Source organism: Cucurbita maxima, unplaced genomic scaffold, assembly GCF_002738345.1.
Source record: "Cucurbita maxima cultivar Rimu unplaced genomic scaffold, Cmax_1.0 Cma_Scf00012, whole genome shotgun sequence".
Taxonomy (NCBI): Eukaryota; Viridiplantae; Streptophyta; class Magnoliopsida; order Cucurbitales; family Cucurbitaceae; genus Cucurbita; species Cucurbita maxima.
This window is the reverse complement of record NW_019272028.1, coordinates 1,763,681-1,789,464: the sequence shown is the minus strand read 5'-3', so window position 1 is coordinate 1,789,464 and position 25,784 is coordinate 1,763,681. Positions and strand designations below refer to the sequence as shown.

Genomic DNA, 25,784 nt, shown 5'->3' with positions numbered 1-25,784 from the left:
ATGTTTGTCTTAAAATAATAAATAAAAAGGTTTAGTTTGACTAAATTTAATAAATAAATAAATAAAAAACGAAGGAATTGGAATTCTTTTAGTATTTGAGACGTGTGAGAAATGGATTTTAGTCTTTACTCAACTCATATTTATGTTGATGTGGCCTTTCTTAAATTCATTCAATTAAATATTAATGTAATAAACCATAATCTATTGTTCCCAAAACAACATATTCAAAATACAAGAATACTCTATAATTTAAGCTTTATTACTATTAGAAAATATATAATTATGTTTGATCTACAACATCAAGGCCGTCTTAGCTCAGTGGTAGAGCGCGTGGCTTATAACCACGTGGTCGTGGGTTCGATCCCCACAGACGGCGATCTTGCATTTTCGATATCAATTTTCATTTTCTTTTACGTTAAATAAATGATCTACCTCTTTCTCAACTAACCTTTTTATAGAAATCATGTTGCCTCAGTTACAGATTTCACTCGTTTTTTTAATTGTAATTCAAGATTTTTGAGAGCGAGTTCCATATTAGTTAATTTAGGGAATGATCTTGAGTTTATAAGGAAAACATATCTATTGATACGAGACTTATAAGTAAGGAATATATATTACTTGGAAAACCAAAAGTAAAAGTACGAGAGCTTATGGTCTATGTCATTGTGGAAGTTTGATTTTTAACGCCCTATGAGAGCTGGTGGTGACGTGATAGTTAAAAATCCAAACCCAATAGTTATAACGCCCTATGAGAGATGGTGGTGACGTGATGGTTAAAAATCCAAACCCAATAGTTATATGTGCTTATTGTGTAGATATTTAGAAGATAAAATCTAAAAGATGATAAAGGGTAGCCTTTAAAGTAAATAGTGTTCAATCCCTAGCAAGTTCATGCAAGAAGTGTATTATGATTTTTCTAAATATGTTGTAAAAATGAAATTAATTCATTATTATATCTAATATCCTATCCCATTGCTGCTTACTTTGATACGTACGAATATTTAAAATTTATATTTGACTGAATATATTCTTTTAATTCAATGAATTTTTCAAACAGTTTTTTTTATAACATTGTCAATAGTATAGTTGATATAGGTTAAATTTTGTTGTCACAAGTAATTATCAAGTCATAAATTCCTGGTCAAGTCATGTTTTATGAATGATTTTGACACTGTGAGGTTGGAAGAACCCGATTTTAAATAAAAAATAAAATCAAAATATATACGAACATCAAAACTTAAAATTAATTAAAAATTTTAAAGTGATCATAATTTAATAACAATTGACATACATCATTAGTCATATACATCATTAGTCATAGGCGTAAAATGATATTAGAGTTAAAACATACATTTAATAATTTAAAAAATTCACACGCATGTTTAAGATAATACTAAAGAAGAATAACAATTAAAGTGATATTTTTTCTTTTTTATTTTAAGAGAGAATCGAATATTATACTTTATTAAATTTGATCTGGTATTATCCTTTTAAATGCATGTAATAATATATATATATATATATATATACATATATTTAAACCCACTGCACCGTTGTATTCCTTCAACTTCATCTTCAAGGTTGACAGACAGAGGCAAAGCAATGGGGATGGGAATGATGGAGGTCCATTTGATTAGTGGTAAAGGACTTCAAGCCCACGACCCTCTTAATAGTAAGCTCCAATCTGCGGTTTCTGTTGCTCTCATGGCGCCTATGCTCTTACTTACTCCTTAACCTATTCATTTTCTCCCCCATTTCGCAGAACCAATTGACCCTTATGCTGAGATCAACTTCAAGGGCCAAGAACGCATGAGCAAAGTTGCTAAAAGTTAGTCTCTCTTCTTCTTTCCCACCTCAAAAGTTTTATAAATTAATATCATTCTTGATTGTGTGATTTTAAATGGCGCAGATGCAGGACCTGATCCAATATGGAATGAGAAATTTAAATTCCTAGTAGAGTACCCTGGGAGCGGTGGTGACTTCCATATCTTATTCAAGGTCATGGACCATGACGCTATAGATGGTGATGATTACATTGGCGATGTCAAGTAAGACCATTGATCTTCTCTTACATAACTACTACTATTACTTCTATTACTATCACCACCACATTCACAGTTTACGAAAGATAGAACTAAATGACTATTGTAGAATAGATGTCCAGAATTTATTAGCGGAAGGAGTTAGAAAAGGATGGTCGGAGTTACCGCCCAGAATGTACCAGGTTTTAGCACACAAAATTTACTTCAAGGGAGAAATTGAAGTCGGAGTGTTCTTCCAGCGGCAGGTAATGGAGCGTGTTTAGTGTTTGACATGAACATTTGTGTATAAAGTTAAGCTTATTTGGTTTGATTTAATGGTGAAATAGGGGTAATTAAGGAAGAATAAGTGGGAGGAGGATGGAAGCAAAGCGCCAAGACTACGTGGCTTGCCTTCTTCAAACCCATTCCCCAGATGTATGGTGTTACTAATTTGAGTTTCTACCTCTTTTGGTATGTTATTCAAATTCTAAACTATGAATTAACATAAATAAAGTAAAAGGCTATGTTTTTAATAATTGTCTAATAAATCTTACCAACCTCAATCCATCCGACAAGACACGACTATGTTTTTAATAACCATATAGTTATGGGTTCATAAATCCCATATACGACATTACGAGTAATAATCTGCTAAATGTTATGAGTATGATTCTCACCAACGAAGTTTCAATTACATTTTTTATTTATTTGAATAGAAGTTCCGTGGTTTTTTAGTGACCAAAATTCTAATTACTCTTAATCATATATAGTCTATTGTATATAATTATGTATAGACCATTAAACTTAATAAAGTTTCATTTTTCAGTTATACGTTTGTGTTTGACACACAATGAAAATCCGAGATATCACCATTAAACTTAATAAAGTTTCATTTTTTATTTTATTTTATTGTAATTCAAGATTGTTGGGAGTGAGTCTCACGTTGATTAATTTAGGGAATGATCATGAGTTGATAAGAAATACATCTTCATTGATATAAAGTTCATAAGTAAGAAATACATGTTCATTAGAGAAACCAAAAGCAAAAACATGGGAGCTTATGGTCAAAGTGGACAATATCATATCATTGTGGAGGTCTTGATTTTTAACAATCTAGGTTTCTATTCGTGTAACGTCCCAGATCCATTGTTAGCAGATATTGTCCACTTTGAATTTTCTCTTCCAGGCTTCCCCTCAAGACTTTAAAACAAGTATGTAGGGGAAGGTTTTCACACTCTTATAAATAGTGGTTTGTTCTACTCCCCAATTAATGTGGGACATCACAATCTAAAATCCACTTCCTTTGAGAACATATTTAAAATGCATCTGATCTGCTCGGAGGGGTCCACTGTATTTGGAGAAGAAGATTAAAGGATTCAAAAGCCATTGAAAAAAAGGATCGGGGTTGTTAAACCGAGAGGGCTCTGATACCATGTGAATGTTTGATTAATCCACCACATCCAAATGGTGGTGAGAGTTCTCTTATTTATAATCATTTACAGAATACAATACAGAAATAAGGTAAATTACAAATAATAAGAAAATAGCGATAAAAGGAAAGAATAATAAATGAATACAATATATTTGCATTTAGTAAAGGGGAAAATATGGTAACCCGTAATGTAAGGCAAATATCTAGATATTTGCCTTATAATGAACGGTCAACTATCCTTAACATGATCGATATGAATATTTAAATTTTATATTTGACTAAATATATTCTTTTAATTCTATGAATTTTTTAAATGGAAAACATGGTTTGTATTTGATATAGGTCAAATTTTATTGTCACAAGTAATTTTCAGTAAAAAATTCTTGGTCAAGTCATGACTTTTGACATTTTGTGCAAGAAGAATCAGATTCTAAAAGAAAAACAAACATATAAAAATAAAATCAAAATATATTCAAACATCCAAACTTAAAATAAATTAAAAATATTAAAGTGATCCTAATTTAATAATAATTGACATACATCATGTAGGCATAAATTGCAAATATTTATGATTTTTAAAAAATGAAATTAGAATTAAAATATACATTTAATAATTAAAATTAATACACATGTCTAAGATAATACTAAAAAAGAATAACAATCAAAGTCACATTTTTTCTTTTCTATTTAAGAGAGAATCAAATATTATACTTTATTAAATTTGATCGGGTATTCTCCTTTTAAATGCATGTATTATAAAAAAAGAATATATTTATTTGATAAAATTTTAAATCTAAATTAAAAAGTTAGTAGAAGGCAGCCAGACACCTTTGTCTTGGAGCTGCGTGTGCGACAGTAGCAGTGGCGGGTCATCTAAATAACGCACGAGCAAAGTTGCTATAGTTTAGTCTGGTTAGAAAGAAGATAGTGAAAGAGATAAGAATAGATAGAATAGATGAATGCTGCAGTGCTTTATTATTGTCTACTAACTTAATGTTAATAGGGGTCCACTGTGTTTATAGCTTATACACTGGACCAGAAATAGTAAATCATCGAAATCTAGAAAAATTCAAATCTACCAACAATCTTCTAAAATCTTGGTAGTTTGAATATTTTAATCATGTCTCAACTACTCTAAATCATATCTTTTTGAATACTTTGAATCATATCTCAATACTCTGTCTTGATTAAAAGTTGCAGATGTCAAGTACAGAACTTTTCTTTTGACAAGGCCTTCGTAAATATGTCTGCTTTAACCCGTACAATGTCTGTCTTAGCTTGTATACCTTTGTTTCTTTGTCTTCTTTTATGAACCCCTCTGGCGGTGTTACATAAACCTCTTCTTGTAAATCTCCATAAAACTTTTCGTTTGGTAGGTCAACCATATCCCATGTTCCATCTTTCTTAACGGACTGCATCTCTACTGCCATGACTTTCTTCCCGTCTTCTTTTTCAGTTGCTTCTTCATAATTCATAAGTCTGAAACAATAAGAGCAAATTGACATGATGCATATATGTCAGCTAAAGATTTATACTTCCTTGGAGGTGTCTCATCTGAAAGTTCTTCAAGAGAAGAATTGTTGTTCAGTGATGCTGAAGATAATGAATTTGACACACTTTGCGTTGCAGTGGAGGCACTAGGAGATGCACTGGAGTTGACCCTTGTCTCTTCATTTGGACAAACTTCAACTGTAATCTTTTGCTGCTGCTTTTTACGAATTTGAGGATGTTTCAAAGCATAAGCAACACAACCAAAGATTCGTAAATGACTTACAGATGGTTTCTTTCCATGTCATGCTTCATAAGGAGTTCGATTCATAACCGCCTTTGTTAGTGAGATGTTTAATAGATAAACAGATGTTGCTCCGGGTTCTGCCCAAAATTGATTTGGAAGTCTCCTTGCTTGTAACATACTTCTTACCATCTCCACAATAGTTCGATTTTTTCGTTCAACAATTCCATTTTGTTCCGGAGTGTAGGAAGCTGTTAATTCCCTTTGGATGCCCTCTTTTTCACAAAACAGATTGAACTCTTTAGATATGAACTCGTCACCTCTGTCTGTTCGAAGAACTTTAATGTGACAACCACTTTGGTTCTCTACCATAGCTTTAAAAATCTATAACTTCTGAAAAGTTTCTGACTTATGTTGTAGGAAGTAAACCTAGTTCATGCGACTATAATCATCAATGAATAGTAAAAAATATATACTCCCAAAGGACTTCGTTTCCATTGGCTCACATAAATCAGCATGAATTAGTTCTAGACAAGGTGGAGTTCTTCTAGCTTTTCCAATAGGAAAGAACTTCATAGTCTGCTTGCCATAAATGTATCATTCACATAAATTAGTTGAATCAATTCTTGGTAATCCGAAAACCATACCTTTATTCCTGAGTATTTTCAGGCCCGTTCATATGAAGATGTCCATATCTGAGATGTCATAATGTTGAGTCATCTTTCGTGCTAGCAGCCAGAGCAAAATCCTTCATGTTAGAAATATCAAGTGGAAAAAAGATGACATATATATATATTAAAAAAGATGGTTTATGATAAAAATAATAAACTAATAAACAATCCTTTACTTTATAATTTAAGATATAGTGGTAACAGATTTATTAATTATGATGTAATGTTTAAGATATAAATAATAAAATAATAAACAATCAAGTTTATTAATTACTATTTATACATCCATTTAGGTTATTTTGATTATTTTGAAACAAATGCCTATAATGTTCAATGTTTATATATTTAAATAATTTTAAAGTAAGTTGTCTTCTATCTTGCTAGTTATAAAATGAATTTTTTTTTACTCTCCATCTTATCATTTTTACCCGTAGCCCAAAATATTTCGATATGTTATAGTATTTTCTGAATGAAAAAATTCTTAATTATTTTAAGATTTCTATTACCAGTGAACACTTAAAATGAGTTTGAATAAATTTATAGGTTTGATTATAAAACTCATAATTCTAAATTTTAATATTTTAATGTATTTATTACCTAATTGTTAGCAACATTATTAAATCATATTTTTTATATATATATTCTAAATCATTAGGGCTCTATAACTTAATATTTTTTATTTTTGTTATATACAGTATTTTTAAACTAATTATTTTTATTATATTTTTTATTTTGTAATATATCCTTAAATTTTTCTTACTTTAACCGTCGATCTTGGTTGTTTTTAATTTTATGACAATATTGTACTAAGTTAACATGTTACACTTTTCGCTTGTTGTTTTTTATTAAATTTATTTTTTTTTTTTAATAATGATAGATTGATTTGTATTTGTTTGTAAATTTTTAATATATTTTATCTAGATTGTATATAAATAATTATAAATGATGGGTAAATAAAAAAAATTTTTTAAAACTACTTTTTCCATTTTAACAACCTAGCGTGAAAAGATAGGGTTGGGTCATCAAAAACATCCCTCAACTCCCATATAGATCTACTTAATAATATTTATATTTATAATAATTCTAGTTCCACGTCAAGGCCGTCTTAGCTCAGTGGTAGAGCGCGTGGCTTTTAACCACGTGGTCGTGGGTTCGATCCCCACAGACGGCGTTTTGTCTAAAATAATTATGAATTTATAAGTAAGAATTACATCATATTATTTTGGAGTTCGTAATTTCTAACAAGCTATGTTTCTACTAAGGTAATGGGGACATACGACTCTGTAGCTCTTGAATATATGATTGTTAAGAAATCATCCATAATTTAGTGTGGTCAAGCCCAATGATTATATGAACTTATTGTCTACCTATTTTATAAATAAATTAAGATAAAATTTAATGGCATTTAAAGAAAATAATCTTCAAGAAACTATTATTTTTTCTAAATATCTTGTAATCTTTTTCTAATTGGCCTCAATAAAACTGTTAGTTTTTTTTTACAAAAATCAAAATGAAATTAATTCATTATTATATCGTGTCTCATGAGATGGGTATGAATATTTAAATTTTATATTTGACTGAATATATTCTTTTAATTTTATGACTTTTTTTTTAAATGATTTTTTTATAACATTATCAGTAGGTCAAGTTTTTTTGTCACAAGTAATTTTCAGTCTGTAAATTCTTGGTGAATTCATCTTTTATGAATCACAGTTGACACTGTGTGATTGGAAGAACCAGATTCTAAAACAAAAATAAAATCAAAATATATATACATATCAAAACTTAAAATTAATTAAAAATATTAAAGTGATCCTAATTTATTAATAATAATTGACATACAATCATCTTCTAAATTATACGCATAACTTTGCAAATATTTAGGATTAAAAAAAAGGAATATGATATTAGGACTAAAACATACATTTAATAATTTAAAATTAATACACTCGTTTAGGATAATACTAAAAAAGAATAACAATTAAAGTGATATTTTTTCTTCTGTATTTTAAGAGAGAATCGAATATTATACTTTGTTAAATTTGATCTGGTATTATCCTTTTAAATGCATGCAATAATATATATATATATATATATATACATATATTTAAACCCACTGCACCTTTGTATTCCTTCAACTTCATCTTCAAGGTTGACAGACAGAGGCAAAGCAATGGGGATGGGAATGATGGAGGTCCATTTGATTAGTGGTAAAGGACTTCAAGCCCACGACCCTCTTAATAGTAAGCTCCAATCTGCGGTTTCTGTTGCTCTCATGGCGCCTATGCTCTTACTTACTCCTTAACCTATTCATTTTCTCCCCCATTTCGCAGAACCAATTGACCCTTATGCTGAGATCAACTTCAAGGGCCAAGAACGCATGAGCAAAGTTGCTAAAAGTTAGTCTCTCTTCTTCTTTCCAACCTCAAAGTTTTTATAAATTAATATCATTCTTGATTGTATGATTTTCAATGGCGCAGATGCAGGACCAAATCCATTATGGGATGAGAAATTTAAATTCCTAGCCGAGTACCCTGGGAGCGGTGGTGACTTCCATATCTTATTCAAGGTCATGGACCATGACGCTATAGATGGTGATGATTACATTGGCGATGTCAAGTAAGACCATTGATCTTCTCTTACATAACTACTACTATTACTTCTATTACTATCACCACCACGTTCAATGTTTACGAAAGATAGAAGTGAATGATGGTTGCAGAATAGATGTCAAGAATTTATTAGCGGAAGGAGTTAGAAAAGGAAAGTCGGAGATGCCGCCTAGAATGTACCATGTCTTAGCACACAAAATCCACTTCAAGGGAGAAATTGAAGTTGGAGTGTCCTTCAAGCTGCAGGTAATGGAGCGTGTTTAGTGTTTGACATGAACATTTGTGTATAAAGTTAAGCTTATTTGGTTTGATTTAATGGTGAAACAGGGCGGCGGGGGATGTGGAGGATGTAACCCATGGGAAAACTAAGTGGCTTGGCTTCTTCAAACCCATTGGGGAAATGTATGCAAACTTGTTGCTTTATACCAATTTGAATTTCTACCTCTTTTGGTATGTTATTCAGATTCTAAATGTCAAACTCCTATGACTTAACATAAAATAAAGGCTATCTTTTTAAATAATTGTCTAATTTGATTTTTTATATTATAACATTGACCCCATTATACTCAGTTATAAAGCATATCGCTCTAACCATGTCGTCATGGGTTCGTGACTCCCATATACAACGTTAGAGTAACAATTTTCTTGTACATGAAATAATATTTACTATAACGCCTATTTATTTATGGTTAAATGTTATGGGTATGATCTCACTGCTCTTTTATTTATTTGTATTGTAGTTACTTTAACGATTCCAATTGAAATCAAGTTATTTAAATGGATAGTTTATTCATATATACAACTGCTTATTGGTTTTTGATAATGCACATATACAAAAATCATAATAATGTAATACACGTTATACATATTTTGTTCACGGACATCCACAAGAGGAATAGTTGCTTATCTATCCCAATACGATTAAAGAGGAGATATTGCATGTATCTATTGTGTAGAAATGAGTGATGGACATAGCTCCCACAATTTTATATTTCTAAATAATAAATTAAAATTTTAAATCTTTTCAGGCTAAATTTTAAAAGTAATTTTGGGTCATAAATTCTACTTTAAGCTTTTGTAATATTAAGAATTAAATTCGATAAAAAAAGAAATATCAATGGTTAAAATTAAAAACTTGAAAGAATCAAGAACTAATAGAATTACCAAAAATAAATAAATAAATAAAATAATCTTAAAATTAAAATATATATTTAGCATTTTATAATTTTACTTCACATGTATATGAGTATTTAAGATAACATAAGAAAAGAATATAAATTAAAGAGTGATGTTTATTATCTTCTCATTTTAGATCAACGACAACAAAAATGAAAATGGAATATTATACTTTATTAAATTTGACTGGAACATTATTCATTTAAAAAAATTATTGTACTTACAAATTTAAAATATAAAATAAAACTAATTTTTTAATATTTAAAATTTGACTTAAATTTTTTATTTTTTTATTTTTCGTAAAAGATAAATAAAAAAACAAAAAAAAAAGGCATAAAATTAAATAAATAAATTGAATATATATCAAACTAAAAAATTATAGAGGACCCTCTAAAAATTTAGTATATATATTATTATCTGTATTTTAGCAACAAAGCCGTCTTAGCTCAGTGGTAGAGCGCGTGGCTTTTAACCACGTGGTCGTGGGTTCGATCCCCACAGACGGCGTTTTTTTTTTCTTCTTCCTCAGTTGTTCTGTCAAATTTTTTAGAACAGAAAACTTAGTGTTGTGTCTGTATTCATTCATTTAATTCACCTTCCTCACCTCCCACACCTCTCATATTAATGAAACCCACATTCTTATTTCTTCCAAGAACACCATCAAGAATCTCATGAGAATTCCCATGCCTCTACTAATCTCAACCGTCCATTTCTCATTTCCTTTCAAATTTCCCTTTAAAGCTCAAATCTTTAGTCAACTCTTCCCCCATTTCTTCTTCCCATTTCATCCTTAATGCCACCCACGATCACACCCTCTCTCTTTCTCGCATCTTGAATACAACCCTCTTCAACTTTCTGCTATCTTCTTCTATATGTTTCTCTCCATCCCAAAAATCATGAAATTTGAAGACTTTCTAATGGACCCAACCGCAGCTCATCAGCGCAAACTTGACCTTCAGGGTGAAGTGAGATTCTTTCTTTCTCCACCTCTCCCTCTCTCTTTTGAATCACAAGCACACACTAATCTGGTTTTTCTTCAGGTTGTGAAGTTAGAGGCTGAATTGCATGGTGAACAACAGCTCAATAAGGCTCTGCATTGGGCTCTTCACGGCCCTTTCTTGTCCCATCCCCATGCTTCCTCTTCTTTACCACCTCAGGTACATCCATTTTGCATTGGTTTAAGCAATAGTAATGCTGCATAAGGGATTTCTTGATTCTCTGTTCTTTGTAGATGCAGGTGCTCATGGAAGAATTGGGAGTTGTGGAGAGAGAGATTGAAAGGCTAGAAAGAAAGGTTGAAGAGCTGAAGTTGAACTTGTACAAGGAGAGGGAACAGAATAAGGAGTGGGAAATTCAGCAGAGGCTTAGATGCCTTTGGCAGCACAACCTGCTCTTGAATGGACCTCAAATTAATAACAGCTCTGTTCTTACTGCCCAGCGATCCAGATCCCACCATTATGATGAACTTAGAAAAGATATAATGCTGAGTGAGCGGAGATTCTCTTCAAGTGCTGCTTCTGACATCCAATGTCTTCCACCAAGGAAGAATGCAACGAGAAGCCGAAAGCAGAGCCAATTAGAGAGAGAAACTTGCAGTGAGACACCAAATGAGCTTTCAGAGCAGTTGATTAAGTGTCTCATTGGCATTTATGTTGATCTAAATCAGCCTTCATACAGCAGCAAAACTTCACCGAATATACCAAAACATGGCCTTTCCTGCATCAGCTCAAAGCGCTGTATTGCAAAGACCAGCTTCAGTTGCAAAGCGCCTCAGCTCACATTGTCTTTTGATTATACCTCATCCAATCCCAATCCCAATCCTTATAGTATACTGCTGCTTGACTCAGAAGGCGGTGTGAGGAACGTTGGCCCTTACAAGAACTTCATCCACATTACGAGAACGTCTTTCGACATCGGTAGACTGCCCGAGTGTTCGACGTCAATCAGAAAGTTGAGGTGAGTAGCAGCCTGCTTAACTAGATTGCCATATAGCGATGAAACTTGAAATTGTTCTTTTGCTTCCTTATTTTTGCAGGATTCTTATTCATAAGCTGAGCAGTGTGGAATTGACCTTTTTGACGTACAAACAGAAGTTGGCATTCTGGATAAACATTTATAACTCCTCTATAATGCATGTACTGTAAGACATGTAAGACACAGATGAATTGCAGCTATGATCCTATTTGAATATACTGACTGTAATCACCAAAATTTCAGGCATTTCTTGAACATGGGCTGCCATCGACAACTGATAAACTCTTGGCTTTGATGAACAAGGTATATGCCAATGTCCCAAGTCCTAAATACCAAAACAACTCTGAAGCTTTATGTGATTCTTCTGTCCTGCAGGCTGCTCTTAACGTTGGGGGGGTAGTTCTCAATGCTCTGGCTATTGAACATTTCATTCTTCGGCATCAAAATGAAACGAAATATGTAAGCGCGACCTGTCTTGTAGTTTATACTTCAAAACTACTATCAGTACATGACGATGGTTCATTGAATATGTTGTTCCCTTTGAAGCCTGTGGATGAGAAGGAAATGCTGCTTCGACATGCCTATGGCTTAGGATATCCAGAACCAAATGTGACATTTGCTCTCTGCAGAGGCAGTTGGTCTTCTCCTGCAGTTAGTATCTTACTTTTTCTGCATATTTTATTTGCATCAATGAATCTTCGAAAGAAATTGACAGACTGTTGAAACTTTATGAAGTTAAGGGTGTATACGCCAGAGGAAGTGGTGAACGAGTTGGGGATGGCAAAAGTCGAGTATCTGGAAGCATCGGTGGGGATGACGAGCAAGAAGAAGATAATGGTGCCGAAGCTTCTTCAATGGCACATGAAAGATTTTGCAGACGATATGGAATCACTGTTGGAGTGGATTTATAGCCAACTTCCTCGCTCTGCAAGCTTGAAGAGGTTGATAATGGAGTGTTTAAACGGCGAAACTAAATCTCCCATCCCTAAAATGGTGGAAATTCAACCTTATGAATCCGAGTTTCGTTACTTGCTGCCCATCTAATCTAAGTCGTATGCAGATGCAAGCGAGGGGAATTTGCTATTCATTCTCTCAGGAAAGGCTTAGCAGCCTTATGTAATCTTCATCTCTTACCCATTGTGTTAAAAGCATTTCCACATTAGATAAAACTCTATTAGAATCGTTCTTACAATTATGCACCAAAGAAATCATCCAGTGTTCTGTTTCTAGACGCTAGGGGCAATAAATGAACTTGTAATCACTGAAGAGTTGGGGTACAGACAACCAGTCTCCATGTCTTTTCATATACAACCAGGTTGATACAACTTTCATCAGAGATACAAACAGTTTGGTCTGAACAGCATAATAATATACCTAATCAATTGAATGATCAGAGTCATCAGAGTCGCTCCTTTCAGGCTCCCCAACAGTTGTCTCAGTTTCCATCACATCAGGCTTCGCTGCAGGAGTGGATGCAGGCTTTGCACTTGCATGATGAGAATTCTCATGTTTATCATCTTGATGTTCAGCCACTCCAACATGTGAGAATGCTCAGTTAAGGAACCTCTAAGGTTAAAATTGTAGCATAAGATCATAACTTTATGTCAGAAGAAGAGGAGAAAAAAAGGCATTTTGTCAGTTTCAATTCCCTTCAATCAAGAATTTCATGAGTGCTAATTAAAATAAGTCTCAGTTCGCCATAGTTTTGAGATGTAAACGATGTTTATGATGCAGGTTGAGGTGGGGATGTGTGGGATCTCACATCAGTTGGGGAAGAGAACGAAACATTCTTTATAAAGGTGTGGAAACCTCTCCCTAGCAAACACGTTTTAAAACCTTGAGAGGAAGCCCAAAAAGAACAATATCTGCTAATGATGGACTTGGGTGGTTACAGGTTAAAGGATGGGTACATGTTTCATAAACTAATATGGTAATGAGTTTCAAACACATAAATTATCAAGGATATCTGCATTTTCGGTAGTTCCTCCTGCCATGATGTTTAGTAAATCTTTCTCCACACGTCGTACGAGCTCAGGCTGCCAAAAAGAAGAGAGAAAGAATCAGTATGTAACAATCAAAAGGCACTTTCTAAATGCAACAAATTTTGATGTGAAGAACAAAAGAAAATAAAGAACTAGTTCTCTTGTTGAGAAGATATGTCACGTATAATGAAAACGCTTAAGATATCACTATTGCCCTACAGATTTAAAAGATCATTGTTAATTTAGAATTTATATATGAGAGAGACACACGCCAAGCATAGACTATATTCATCCAATAATTTGTCCTCAACTACCTACTCCTTGTAAAAGTAGGAATCTAAATGGATTATCATGTCGTACACCAGTTTACTATCAAGCTAATAGTAAGACGGATAAGAATGGCATACATTTAAATCCGGCTCTCTTCGAAATCTACGTTTTCGAGCATCCCTCATAGGAGGGGTCAGACCATGTCTATACTCGGTTGAATCTGGCGCAGGGTCGCCTGGTTCTCTGACCATAATCATCTGTTAAAATGATAGCATCTCATAAAATCTAAGAAACAGCCAGATGATATCACCTGAAATGTATAGACTAACGATTTTGATACAATTTTACCTGGGCAATGTCTGCAGCTTTGATTAGCACAGTATCATCGTATGTTTTATATGATTCCACTACACAGGGGAGATCCAGAAGTGATGCTGGAAAATGGTCGTCACCAATGGCAAAAGTGCCACTTCTCCCATCCTCTGTGTAACAATTTACGAGGCCATAAATAGGCAATTAGGCCAACCCTCACAATTAAGATAAAACCATACTGCACAGTTTCATCTATTCCAAAGCTAATCAGTCCAAAAGTCTAGAAGTTAATCTATTCATCCAACATCACAGCTAATGCAATGAAAAAAGCACAGAACAGGGAGATTGAATCAGAAGATGACTGCATAAGTTTCTTTTACCAGAGAAAGACAAATCCAATGAAGGATCTTCAGATGACGAAGCATTTTCATTCAGTAGACGTTCAATTCGTTCAGCAACAGAAGGTGGAACCCTCAGTACAAATTGCTCCTCCATGAATTCAGAGTCAAAATCAATAAAACTGCTGCACAAAGAAGATCAACCATCGCAAACGAAAAACATTGTTATTCTTTGTAAGGTTGATAAACAAAATCATCATTCGGCAATGAAAAAGAAATAGGGTTCTAGAACTAGTGCCTTTTGGGTTATCAAATCTGGAAAGAAATGGGCTTCCACACAAAAATTCGTTCAATTCATCTAGTTGATTCAATTTGAAAACATAATCTCGGATTACCTTGTATTCTTGAAGGGTGTGTTGGTATCGGGTTTTTCGTATCCTGTGCTTTGAGCTTTTAACAGCCCTTGTACCAAATCAAGGATACAAAAGCTGTCCCCCCACAATTGACGGTTGCCGCCGGCGAGGGACGAATCGAGGGGATAGCAGTGAGAGAGAAATCGAGGGGTACCTATAGCGCCAGGGAAAGAGTCGAGAGATACTGAAAATCGAGAAAATTCCATCTTATTTAAACCATTTTAATAAATTGAAAAATACCTTTTTTATTATTATTATTTTTCCCTTTCTTTCTTTCTAGTAGATAATTTACCTTTGATTGCTTTATTACCGTTTTAATTTTTAATTTAGGATTTCTTCCACCATTTTTTAATAAAGATTATATTAAAATAAATATTTTTTAAAAAAGAATAATAGACGGATAAAAATGAGAATTTGATTTCCACACGTTCTCAAAGGAAATATGAGTAATATAAATAGCGAGGAGGGGGACAAGAAAGACGTTCCGTCTCTGTCCCCGTTCTGGCTCGTGGACATCTCTATTTTAGATATTTATATTAATTTCTTATTAATTAATTTGGTTTTTATTTAATTTTCACTCACTTTTAATTACTAATAAAATACATCATAATATTTTTTTAAAAATAAACTAAATCAAAATTAAACTTAAAACTAAAAAATAAAAAATCAAATGTATTTTGAAATCTAGAAAGTAAAGAGAAACTCTACTATACAACTTACTAACGAAAATGTATATTTTTTCATTAATTAATTTAGGGTCCGTTTAATTACATGTTAGGCTTAAATTTAATATTATTTTTATTTTTATCCATAAATTTTCATAATATCAATTTTATCTCTTAATATTTTTTTTAAACCAACCATTTTTCATTTTATCCGACAATCATCATTAATCAATAGTACACATAATAAATAACACGAAGAACTAAATTTTAGTTTGATTAATATAAACATTCTTATAATAATTTTTTAGAGTAAAGTTTAATACATCAATAAGTTGGTAATGTGTAAAGTAGAGATGGAGCTCTTTCATCATTACCACAAACTTAACATTAAAACTTCCACATACATACATACCATACATACCATACATACATACGTTTGTTTATAATTTTCTGAAAAATTGAGAGCCAAAATGGAGCCATTAGAATCTGAAGTTGTTGGCAGTGAAGGTTTGACCAAACTGCCAATGAGAAGGAACAACGTTGGAGGAAGTCAAAACCCTTCCATCGCTGCCTTTAACACTAAACGACAGTGATTGACCCACTAACACATCGTTTGACTGCCAGTTTTGACCCCAATTACGTGTCATGCTCATCCACCCTGTCTTCGACCCCTTGATGCGCACACTCACAATGTCCCCAGCGCCTGCCACGTTGGTTATCAGTACCAGATTGAAATATTTGAACCCATTCATCGTGAACCTCATCCCTCCCTCCCTTCTACATCCCACCCTGCATTTTATCCATGATGATAATAAAAGTTCTACGTCAGCTAATTTAAAGAATAATTATAAATTTATAATCAATTTTCAAAAGTAAATTTATGAAAATTATGTTTAAAATATACAATAGCATATCATTATGCATCACTGAGACGACAGTAAAACTTGTGTTTTGGTCGTACTTACCTGCGAAACGAGACAGGGACGATCCCGGCGCGGTACTGGGCGATTTTGAGGAACATGGGCATGGACAGGTCGAAGTGAGGGCGAGGAGGATTGCACCACCCGCCGTTGTCATTAGGGAGCGCATAATTGGGAGGACAAAAGTTGGTGGCTGTCACGAAAATCGACGGGTTTCCAGCGTGGCACCATTGTGGGTCATTCACGCACTTGATTTCGAAACAAGCTCCACAGCTGGACCCGTCGTTGAACAGAGCTGCGCTCAATGCTGCCGTGTTTACGCCGTAGCCCTGGGTGTACAAGTTGCCGTAACCACACGCCCCCCCTGCAACCATATCCAAAATATTAATACGATTAAAAAAAATTAATTAAATCAACTGAAAAAGAAATTGAATTTTGAATACCCATAGTGCCGGAGGCGTCATTGCCGCCGTAGAATGTGGCGTGGGCGCTATGCCAGGGCCCGCCGCCGTAAACTCCCTTATGTTCTCTGCATTCCACGGCCAACGACATTATTAGCAAGAAAGAGATCAATGCTGTTGAAACAGTTGCCGCCATTACAGAGAGGAGTGGAGGATTTTACTTTGAAGAAGACGAAGAGGGCGAAGGGGGATTTATATGGAGGGAAGAAATAAAATTATGGGTTTTTTTTATTTTTTAGAGAAATAAAAGAACAAAATAGGTGGCAGGGGGGGAGTTGAATTGGGCACGGTTGGGACGGCACAAGACGGTGCGCTTTACGGGTTTAACATAAAGGATTATTGAGTGACGTGGCAAACCGTTAAATCAATCCACCAACCAGATCTATGAGATCGTCCACGTCATCGGGGGGAAGGGGTTTTCTTTTTAGTTTTATTTCTTCCCAACGACAATTCACCAACCTACTAGATTAGTTTGACTTCCACATGTGATTATGTGAATTATTTTTGCCATCCCAAACCTAAACTTTCTTTCAGTTCCAGAAAATTAAATTATTTATGCTTTACACATGCAATTTCAAATTCCGTGAAATAAATAAATAATGCAAAAGGCAAATAATTAATATATATATGGAGAGACATAAAAAAAAATGTTAGAGGAGTTGAATTTATTATAACTATTAATATTGTTGGTCGAATAAATGGTAAAATAGATATTTTTATTGGCCACATACAAGTTCAATATATTTGAGGTCTATATGTTTTCAAATTTTAAATTAATTTTTTTTAAAATTTAAAATAAATTATTTTTTTTAAAAGTTATATTATTAATTAAAATAGAACAGAACAAAAAAATAATAATAATATTCACTAAAATTCGGATTGAAAGTCTAAAACCCTAGAGAAGGGGTTTAGATACAGATAGATTTTTCAGCTTTCCCAGGAAGAAGAATTAGGGGAAGAGAGAAATGAGTGGAGCCGGAGCACCTGATTTCTTCTACAGAGAAGCTCAACGTCTTGGCTATGTCGCAAGATCCGCCTTCAAGGTAAAAACCCTTCCTCTCGCTGTTTTTCCTCCTCTCCTTGGAACCTTCAAGCTTCGCCAATCCTAGTTAAACGTGTTTATCGACAGTTGCTTCAGATTCAGAAGCAATTCAAATTGATTACTTCAGGCTCCTCCGTTTTGGACCTTGGTTGTGCTCCCGGTGCCTGGCTTCAGGTCTCAATACTGCATCCTTCACATCCATTCCACAAATTTGTGTCCTCTTTTGACTTCCCAAATATTTTATTTTTTGGGTGAAATATACTGATTATGCCATTTGAATCTAGGTAGCATGCCAGAGTCTGGGGCCTCTGAAAAATGGAGGCTCTGTCGTGGGTATTGATCTCAAGGTGAACTGTTTATCTTCTTCTGGGTTACTTAGTTGTGATGTCAATCTGCTGATCTCATTTTTCGGCTAGTAGTAATGTATATAACAAGAAATGTGGGTCTTGCAGAACAGAAGGTAAAAGTTCCTCATGTGTATTGTGACTCAAGGGTTCAAACTGTTTGTGCTGATGTAATGAACCTTCCCAAAAACAAATTGAAGGCACTATCTCCTAAGGTAACTGGACATATAAAAGATCGGAAATTTCTTATGGTATTATTTATACCAATGTCATTAACATAGCTCAATTGGCTCACTGGTAATATTCCTGTACAAGCATGATCTCCTCTTTGAATGGCGTTATTAATATCACCCAATCACCTTCTCTATGTTTTTGCACAAACCATATTTGATAGCATTCTTCAATGGAAGTGCAAGCTTTGTGCAATTGTATGGTTTAGGGGATATGATATTTGCTCTGTACCTTAGAAAATTGAAGTTTGTTTAGAAAAACATAAACATATCACTCCTGTATGCGAGGAGTATGAATGTGTAGTGGCTGGGTAAGGAAACTTTCCAAGTTGTGAAAAACAAGTTACACTGTCTAAATCTAAATCCTGTTTATTGCTTGGCTCTGTAGGAGAAAGGATTCTCTGTAATACTCTCTGATATGTGCCCCTTGGTTTCGGGAATCACCACTAGAGATGCAAGTTTATCAGTCGAATTAGGGATGCAGGCAGTTAATATGGCTCTCGGAGAAGCTGCATTATTAAGTCATGGAGATGATGTTATGCATGGGAAGAACAAGGAGGACAATGTGGATGATTCAGCTTTAGTCTCAGATTACGATGGCGTGCTGCAAAAAGGAGGCCATCTCGTTATAAAACTTTTGGAAAGTGAAGATACCCAAGGTAGAATTTTATTTCCACATAAGAAGACTATACTTCATTTGTAGAATATAGTTGGTTTATCTTTACATTCTTTTTCCCAGAATTCAGCAGGATGTTGAAACCACTCTTCAGAAAGGCATCCTGGTTGAGGCCCAAGGCCACTAGATCGTCGTCAAGAGAGATTTATCTTATATGTCAAAGCTTGCAGGCAAAGACATAAAATTTCAAAATTTGAGCTGACTGCAACCGTACTCCATTTACAACTAGTATATGGGATGCGAGCCAATCCCAGAGTACTTCGAAGATCCAAATATCAATCAATCAATTAAGGTAATTTTAGATTTGAACGGGAGTTCTCGAACCCACTTAGAAACCTCGACCAGACTTGACTGTCATTGGAGTGACAGCGTTTTTTTCACTAGTTGCAATGCGAATTACTTGCGAGATTTGTTGATTAGATAAGTTTGTTTGCTCTGTATAACAACACTTGTTGAGATTGGGTGAACCAATACCAATGCACTGCTCTCTAGTTAGAAATGTGGCTTTCATTGAAATTGTGTTGATCAAAAACAAAAGTACTCTTATCTGAATCAGAAGTATACACTCCCTAGACATATCTGAATCAAAATAGTTTTCTCTGTTCAACATGTCACTCCTCTCTTGCACACAACACATACTTTACGTGCGTGGAAAGAATTGCAGAGACTGCACACGATCACATATCAAACTGCATTTACAAATATGAATTATGAATGAGAGAATCAATAAAATTAGCATCCTATGTGAGAATTTTGTCACCGAATTTGCGTTCGTCCCAGAGACCAAAGGCCCGTATCTCTGACTGGTGTCTGAAAAACCAAACCAGAGACAGACAGACTCACAACATTAAGTGTTTGCACAAGCTAAAGGAGAATCTGTAAGTTCTTGTAAATAAAGTAACCATATCTTCTTATTTACCTGTGTTTTCATTGATGGGAAGATATTCCAGAAACGAAGAGTTTCATCTCCTGCACCTGTTACAATTGTCTGCAAGAGGCCATTTATGAGACTCTAAAAGAGGCCATCGATATGAAACAAGTAGCATTAAAAGCATATTCAAATACCTGACCGTCGGGAGACATTGCAAGGTACAACACCCTCATTGTATGTCCAGTTAGTGTAGCAACCTATTGATTGAGGAAGGAAAAAGTTAACATATCTAAGGCTGAGAATTTACATTTATCTTCCTGGAATTAAGTTAGAAAACAAACCTTTCCCATTGATGGATACTTCCACACCATAATCTGGTTCTGGGAATACCCATGTGTGCTCACAAGTTCATTAACATTTTTACTCCATGCCAGATTGCAAACCTGAACAAAATTTGACAATTTATCAAGTTGAAGTTGTGGTAAACAAACTAACACCCATCATTACAATTCTTCAACAGGGCTCAAGGAAAAACCTGGCTTCCAGTGTCGACACACTCCAACTGGTGTCCATTTGCAGTGTTCCAGAAACGAATGCATCGATCAGCAGTTCCACCACCTGATGCAAGAAGGCCACTCTGGTGGGGTGACCAAGCAATGGCCTTAACAGCTGCTGTGTGCTCAGTTAGTCTCAACACAGGCTGCTGAGAATGCTGATTCCATACCAAAAGCTATTGATACCCAACAAGAAATCTCGTTATTAAATGATCAGATCAAAGAAAGAGGCCTCTTTGCAGGATGGATATCTATATATCTAACTATACCTGATTGTCATTCCCACCGGAGGCAAGCTCTCTGTCATCGTTTGACCATTTAAGTCCACAAACCTGCAGTAGTGCTTACAGGAATTGATAAAAGCTTCCAAGGTTTCTAGTCCAGTTATTCAATCTGCAGGGAAATTTTCTCATTCTCACCTCAGATTTATGGCCGACGAGCTTGTTCACGAACTCACTAGAAACCCGGAGATCATGTTGAAGAATGTTACGGTCTCTGCTTCCAGATGCTAAAACCCGAGAATTCCATGACAAAACACCTGTTCTTGTTTGATGTCCTCCCATGGTTCTAACTTTCTTGCACTGACTTCCATCCCATATCTATTCATTACAATGGAACAATATGAAAAGATATGAATTTTTTTTTTTTTTCCTGAAACACGAGCTCAAACACCAATCTTTATGTTCTTTTATGTACCTGAACTTGACCAAGATTGGTTCCAATCGATATGTAGGAACCCTCTCTGGTCCATTGGACTGAGCATACACCATCATTGGGTCCCAAATCACATAACTTAGTCACCTGAAAATGGAATAAACAAACACACCAATTTGTTGAGAATGGGTTAACAAAATTGATATAATATGAATTGATCTGTGAAGTAAACCCACCTTGCAATTTGATGCACTCCATAAGTAAACACAAGTTCCAAGTCCCACAGCCAATGTATTCTGTGAGGACCAATCCACAAGATTCAAGTAAAAATCATCTTGAAGCGATGGAGCATCCAGAACCTGCAGCAGAATCAAGGAGGAACCTGAATACGTCTTTCTTTCCACATCAAAGGAGAGCCGATTTTAAAGAATTCAAAAGGAAACCTTATGTGGGGTCTTGGGAACCTTTCGAGGTGGCTTTGGAGGGGTTGAGGTTTCAGAGGAATACCCCGCATCTTGACCGAAAATAGAAGGGGAATTTGGGGTAGAATGTTCAGTCTTGAACCTCAGCATGTTCTTGCTGGGGCTCATAGGCGACCCTTGGCCTTGTGAACCTGCAGGGGAAAAAGAACCAAAATCAGATCCAAAAAGCTCCGATTTCAACAACCTGGAATACGCCTCATTTGCGCCTTCTTTCACAGGGGAACCCTTTTCAATCAGCCCAAATGTGTGTAGCCTCGACGACGATCTACACGGTATGAATCTGTCACTGCAAGTCGAGGTTTTCGAAGGTGACGACAAGCTCGATATCGCTCGAAAAGAACCCGAAGACGACTCAAGCCGAAGCGACCTTTCAGCCATTCCAGCTGGAAGATTTAGCCCACTTTTTTTTGGTTGAGGTGAATCCATTTTCTGTTTGTTTCTTCTTCCTTCGTTCTAAGAAAGAAAGGGAAAATCAGTTTAAGGGGACTGATAATTTCAATACAACAGAGAAAACCAATAAGGAGTCTCCTCTGTTTTTTCCGTCTTCTCTTCTCTGCAAACAGAGTGGGCTTCTTCCTTTTTCTGATCACAGTTTGGAAGAGATAACGGTCAAATTTTGGTACAATTTATTATATACAGAGGGGGAGCGGGCTGAAAGGGGGAAAATAAAATACAAATTTATTTTTTGAAATTTTCATAAATATTTTAAGATCAGGGGTTTCTTTTTGGAAAGTTCGCAACGGTAATGTGTATAATCCAAGCTCTCGCTTAGCTGGCTTGATCCGCTTTTGTACGGAGTACGCTAGCTGGGCCCATTTGGGCCCAATGGGATAAGCCCATTTTGATACTGGTCTGGCCCAAAAGTAGCTGGAAAGCCCATTGTTCAAAATCGCATTTCCTCACATTTTAAACTACTAGATGTTATTATAAAGTCTTTAATTAATCATTCAAATGTGGATTCATATGAGTAATCATTTTAGAATATGCATTTGAGTTTTTCCAGACTCGAAAGGTCATCATCAAATGATGGTAGCTAAGACACTCGTTGAAAATTGTCCTCAGGATTTGGTTGGTACATTCTCTGCTTCTATACATGAATCAACAATATTAGGACTGTTTTAATTCACGTATGAGAATTAATATCAGAGCATTTTGATTCCACATTAGGTACAACAACATGTTCGAGTTTTGGTTTAATATTCTAACTAATTCGAAACATTTAATATTCCTTCCTTTTGATTCACTCTATTGATTGTTGGGTTATTTGGTGGTTCCATCTCTAATAACATACATCCTTTCCATCAGATACGTTCATGATTCTTTTTCCTTTTCCATTCTTAATTGTTCTATTGTGTGTTCTTGTAAAGGGCATCATGTACGATTCAAATATAATTGCTTTTTTTCCTTTTCTTTTTGTCAGTTTGATTTGAGAGATAGTTGACAACCTTAGTTAGGTGAAAAAATTTGGGTGACACAACCTTAATTCAAGCAATTATATGATGTTTTGTTAATTGGTTGGAAGAACTCGTGATCTAGTTTCGAACGCCATCCGCTCTACTTTAAATCTGAAAAAGTGTTGCGATTTTTACCATTTAAATTTAACTTTGTGAGTCGGAAAGAATATTCTTAGTTGAATTAGAGGGATTTTTCAAATCTTTATTCTAAAATGGGAAGGCGAATAACATCCCAAAGAGATAGAGGTACCAAATATGGTATAGAGTAAGATGATGAATAAAGATCATCAATGACGGTCCCCTACTTGAGAATGACGGTTTCCTACATTTACCCGATAAAAATTCAAATATAATATTTTAACCAGTTAAACTATGCTCAAATTGAATGTAATAAAAAAAAAATTATTATAAATAAATATATTCTCATAAAATCTTTGAAAAAGAGGACAACAAAATCATGTGACATGATGCCCAAAGATTTCTAAGACCATACTTTATCACATATATGTTTTTTTTTCTATACTTCAATTAAAAAATGTTTCATAAATCATGTTGTTCTATCTCAAAAGATTACACTTTTTGTTAGGGTATGAATATCTCTACAAAATACTACCAAAGTGTTCATGTTGTACCAAGAAAATCATGTGATGGTAAGGCGCCTATCATGTCATCTGATAGTACCCCATTTTTCAATTACAGAACAGTGTAATAATATTATATATTAACTATTATATCAGTTTATTCATAAATCTCTTAGGTACTCGATGTTAGATGTATTAATTGAGAGGGGAGAAAATGGTATAAAAGGGTATTTACTTTAAAGGAGAGAAAAGAGGAAATTGAAGTGTATACCTTTTGGTTCATGGCTGGGTCAGGGTCATGTCAATTCGGACCCGTCCCCCTCCATTTCAAAGGACACCCTAACCTCTCAACCACACAATTATCCAACTCTTTCCTCTTCTTTCCATCCCCTAATCTTTAATGGGTCGCGCTTAATCGACATAAACAACGGAGTCCCGACCAAAAGTTCAAAGCTTTGAATTTGGTAACGCGTAAAAGTTTGAAACTTTGAACCCATTTAAATGAGTGATTAATGATAGGAAGAGCGTAATCCATTTTTGGATAGTTTTATATTGATGAAATGTGGAAGGGTTTCCTTTTATAATTGTATTGACATGTGTGGGAAGGAAGAAGGGGTCAGAGGGGATTAAAGGCTTTGGTAAATCTGGTACCTATGATTACGATGCCTAACCGATGTAGTTCAACCTACATCATTTTCTCTCTCATTTTCTTGATAAAAAAATGACACCAAACAAACCCTTCTTCCTCATTGGAACTCTATATAATATACCCTTTCGTCTCTTAAACCCTACATCTCTCTCCTGTTCTATTGGTTCAGAGTCATCAGCCATTGTTAGCTGTTGCTGCATCTTCAAGATTCACACCCTTTTTGGGTCATCTTGTTGGGGTCTCCTGGCTCCAACCCCTTGACATTTGAGAATCTTGATGATGCTGCAGTCGCCATCAATGGCTCTATAACACCCTTCTTCAAATTTGATTCTTCCACCACAATTCATGTTTGGATATGATACAAGTGGTATAACTATAACTATGGTTCTATTTTGAGTGCTTTTGTTGTTGTCCACATTTTTTGATCTTTCTCATGGTGGAGGGCCAGAAATGTGTCTACTTTCCTACCCATTTGGTAGCATAAGAGAAGAAAAATAAAATAAGTTGATTAATGCGTTGCTTTTGAGGTTCTTTTCTTACCTCCATCATCATCATCATCACCATCAGCCTTACACCATTTTGATTTGTTCATGGTTGGGTAAGTGTAAGCTTTTCAGATATATTTGCAGGTACCATTATTCCTTTCACACTGCCTTTTTCCTCTCATGGATCTTTCAACTGGGTTTTTGTTTTGAACTCTTTTTTAATCTGATTCTAATTTCCTTCTTTTAGGGTTTCACCAGGTTTTAGCAAAAAGAGATGAATGATGATGTTATGTGGCGAGTGAGTTCATATGGAGCTGCCATTTATGGACCCCAGCTCATGAACAGACCCTTTTTTTTTTTTTTTTACTTACTGAAATTTCATGAACATCTTTTGGCTGGCTGCATTTAATGCTCACATAGCTGCATTGAGATGATCATGAATATATTGTATGAAAATCAAATGAATGGACTAATTTATGGACTCCAACCCAGCTCAACTCTGAAGAGAATATAAATATCTTCTTTTAGGTCTTTTACATAACCACTCAAACACCGATTCTAATGAATGAAATTCTCAAATCAATCTTGAATCTCACAATCCGTCTCCAGCACTAAGGAGAGGTTTACACACTCTTGTAAGGAAGGAATGATTTGTTCCCTTCTATAATTAATGTGGGATTTCACAATCCCCGCCACTAAGGAGACGTTTACACACTCTTGTAAGGAATGATTTATTTTCCTCTACAATCAATGTGAGATCTTACAATCTACTTTTTTGGGGGC

General features: G+C 34.7%; 7 protein-coding genes and 3 non-coding genes across 15 annotated transcripts; 7 read left to right on the top strand and 3 right to left on the bottom strand.

The window, feature by feature from the left end:
• The first annotated feature begins 304 nt into the window (after positions 1–304).
• On the top strand, positions 305–376 carry TRNAI-UAU. Its single transcript has one exon. It is a non-coding gene; the product is annotated as a tRNA-Ile (tRNA).
• Positions 377–1,541: 1,165 nt separating this feature from the next.
• On the top strand, positions 1,542–2,557 carry LOC111487715 (16 kDa phloem protein 2). The gene is made up of 5 exons (XM_023135222.1): positions 1,542–1,672; positions 1,763–1,828; positions 1,910–2,048; positions 2,152–2,287; positions 2,369–2,557. The coding sequence occupies exons 1-5, from the start codon at positions 1,603–1,605 to the stop codon at positions 2,372–2,374; spliced, it is 417 nt and encodes a 138-aa protein (XP_022990990.1). The 5' UTR covers positions 1,542–1,602; the 3' UTR covers positions 2,375–2,557.
• A 4,398-nt stretch (positions 2,558–6,955) lies between these two features.
• On the top strand, positions 6,956–7,027 carry TRNAK-UUU. Its single transcript has one exon. It is a non-coding gene; the product is annotated as a tRNA-Lys (tRNA).
• Positions 7,028–7,960: 933 nt separating this feature from the next.
• LOC111487707 (16 kDa phloem protein 1) lies at positions 7,961–8,989 on the top strand. The gene is made up of 5 exons (XM_023135208.1): positions 7,961–8,099; positions 8,190–8,255; positions 8,337–8,475; positions 8,579–8,714; positions 8,796–8,989. The coding sequence occupies exons 1-5, from the start codon at positions 8,030–8,032 to the stop codon at positions 8,835–8,837; spliced, it is 453 nt and encodes a 150-aa protein (XP_022990976.1). The 5' UTR covers positions 7,961–8,029; the 3' UTR covers positions 8,838–8,989.
• Positions 8,990–10,079: 1,090 nt separating this feature from the next.
• Positions 10,080–10,151, top strand: TRNAK-UUU. Its single transcript has one exon. It is a non-coding gene; the product is annotated as a tRNA-Lys (tRNA).
• A 284-nt stretch (positions 10,152–10,435) lies between these two features.
• Positions 10,436–12,711, top strand: LOC111487111. Of its 3 annotated transcripts, none has more exons than XM_023134356.1 (8): positions 10,436–10,609; positions 10,685–10,801; positions 10,882–11,600; positions 11,680–11,779; positions 11,862–11,921; positions 11,994–12,077; positions 12,165–12,269; positions 12,354–12,711. In XM_023134356.1, exons 1-8 carry the CDS (start codon positions 10,517–10,519, stop codon positions 12,660–12,662), a joined length of 1,587 nt encoding a protein of 528 aa, XP_022990124.1. In that variant the 5' UTR covers positions 10,436–10,516; the 3' UTR covers positions 12,663–12,711. The 3 variants fall into 3 exon arrangements, with proteins under 3 accessions (XP_022990124.1, XP_022990123.1, XP_022990125.1); XM_023134355.1 differs by having other exon boundaries at positions 10,876–11,600; XM_023134357.1 differs by having other exon boundaries at positions 10,876–11,600; positions 12,359–12,648.
• A 58-nt stretch (positions 12,712–12,769) lies between these two features.
• LOC111487113 (transcription initiation factor TFIID subunit 7) lies at positions 12,770–15,164 on the bottom strand. 4 transcript variants are annotated; one of them, XM_023134359.1, is made up of 6 exons: positions 14,916–15,164; positions 14,563–14,705; positions 14,219–14,352; positions 14,008–14,127; positions 13,585–13,654; positions 12,770–13,159 (listed from the first exon to the last, which is right to left on the bottom strand). In XM_023134359.1, the coding sequence occupies exons 1-6, from the start codon at positions 15,137–15,139 to the stop codon at positions 12,993–12,995; spliced, it is 858 nt and encodes a 285-aa protein (XP_022990127.1). In that variant the 5' UTR covers positions 15,140–15,164; the 3' UTR covers positions 12,770–12,992. The 4 variants fall into 4 exon arrangements, with proteins under 4 accessions (XP_022990127.1, XP_022990128.1, XP_022990130.1 ...); XM_023134360.1 differs by having other exon boundaries at positions 14,563–14,702; positions 14,916–15,144; XM_023134362.1 differs by having other exon boundaries at positions 14,563–14,702; positions 14,819–15,126.
• A 738-nt stretch (positions 15,165–15,902) lies between these two features.
• Positions 15,903–17,138, bottom strand: LOC111487115 (expansin-A4-like). Its single transcript, XM_023134363.1, has 3 exons — positions 16,962–17,138; positions 16,564–16,882; positions 15,903–16,387 (listed from the first exon to the last, which is right to left on the bottom strand). The coding sequence occupies exons 1-3, from the start codon at positions 17,113–17,115 to the stop codon at positions 16,078–16,080; spliced, it is 783 nt and encodes a 260-aa protein (XP_022990131.1). The 5' UTR covers positions 17,116–17,138; the 3' UTR covers positions 15,903–16,077.
• A 720-nt stretch (positions 17,139–17,858) lies between these two features.
• Positions 17,859–19,786, top strand: LOC111487116 (ribosomal RNA large subunit methyltransferase E). Its single transcript, XM_023134364.1, has 6 exons — positions 17,859–18,022; positions 18,109–18,195; positions 18,306–18,368; positions 18,479–18,580; positions 18,984–19,254; positions 19,335–19,786. The coding sequence occupies exons 1-6, from the start codon at positions 17,945–17,947 to the stop codon at positions 19,451–19,453; spliced, it is 720 nt and encodes a 239-aa protein (XP_022990132.1). The 5' UTR covers positions 17,859–17,944; the 3' UTR covers positions 19,454–19,786.
• LOC111487112 (protein FIZZY-RELATED 3-like) lies at positions 19,761–22,440 on the bottom strand. The gene is made up of 10 exons (XM_023134358.1): positions 21,794–22,440; positions 21,587–21,709; positions 21,393–21,497; positions 21,116–21,295; positions 20,966–21,028; positions 20,678–20,872; positions 20,484–20,585; positions 20,337–20,399; positions 20,191–20,259; positions 19,761–20,081 (listed from the first exon to the last, which is right to left on the bottom strand). The coding sequence occupies exons 1-10, from the start codon at positions 22,256–22,258 to the stop codon at positions 20,028–20,030; spliced, it is 1,419 nt and encodes a 472-aa protein (XP_022990126.1). The 5' UTR covers positions 22,259–22,440; the 3' UTR covers positions 19,761–20,027.
• Between the last annotated feature and the right edge of the window lie 3,344 nt (positions 22,441–25,784).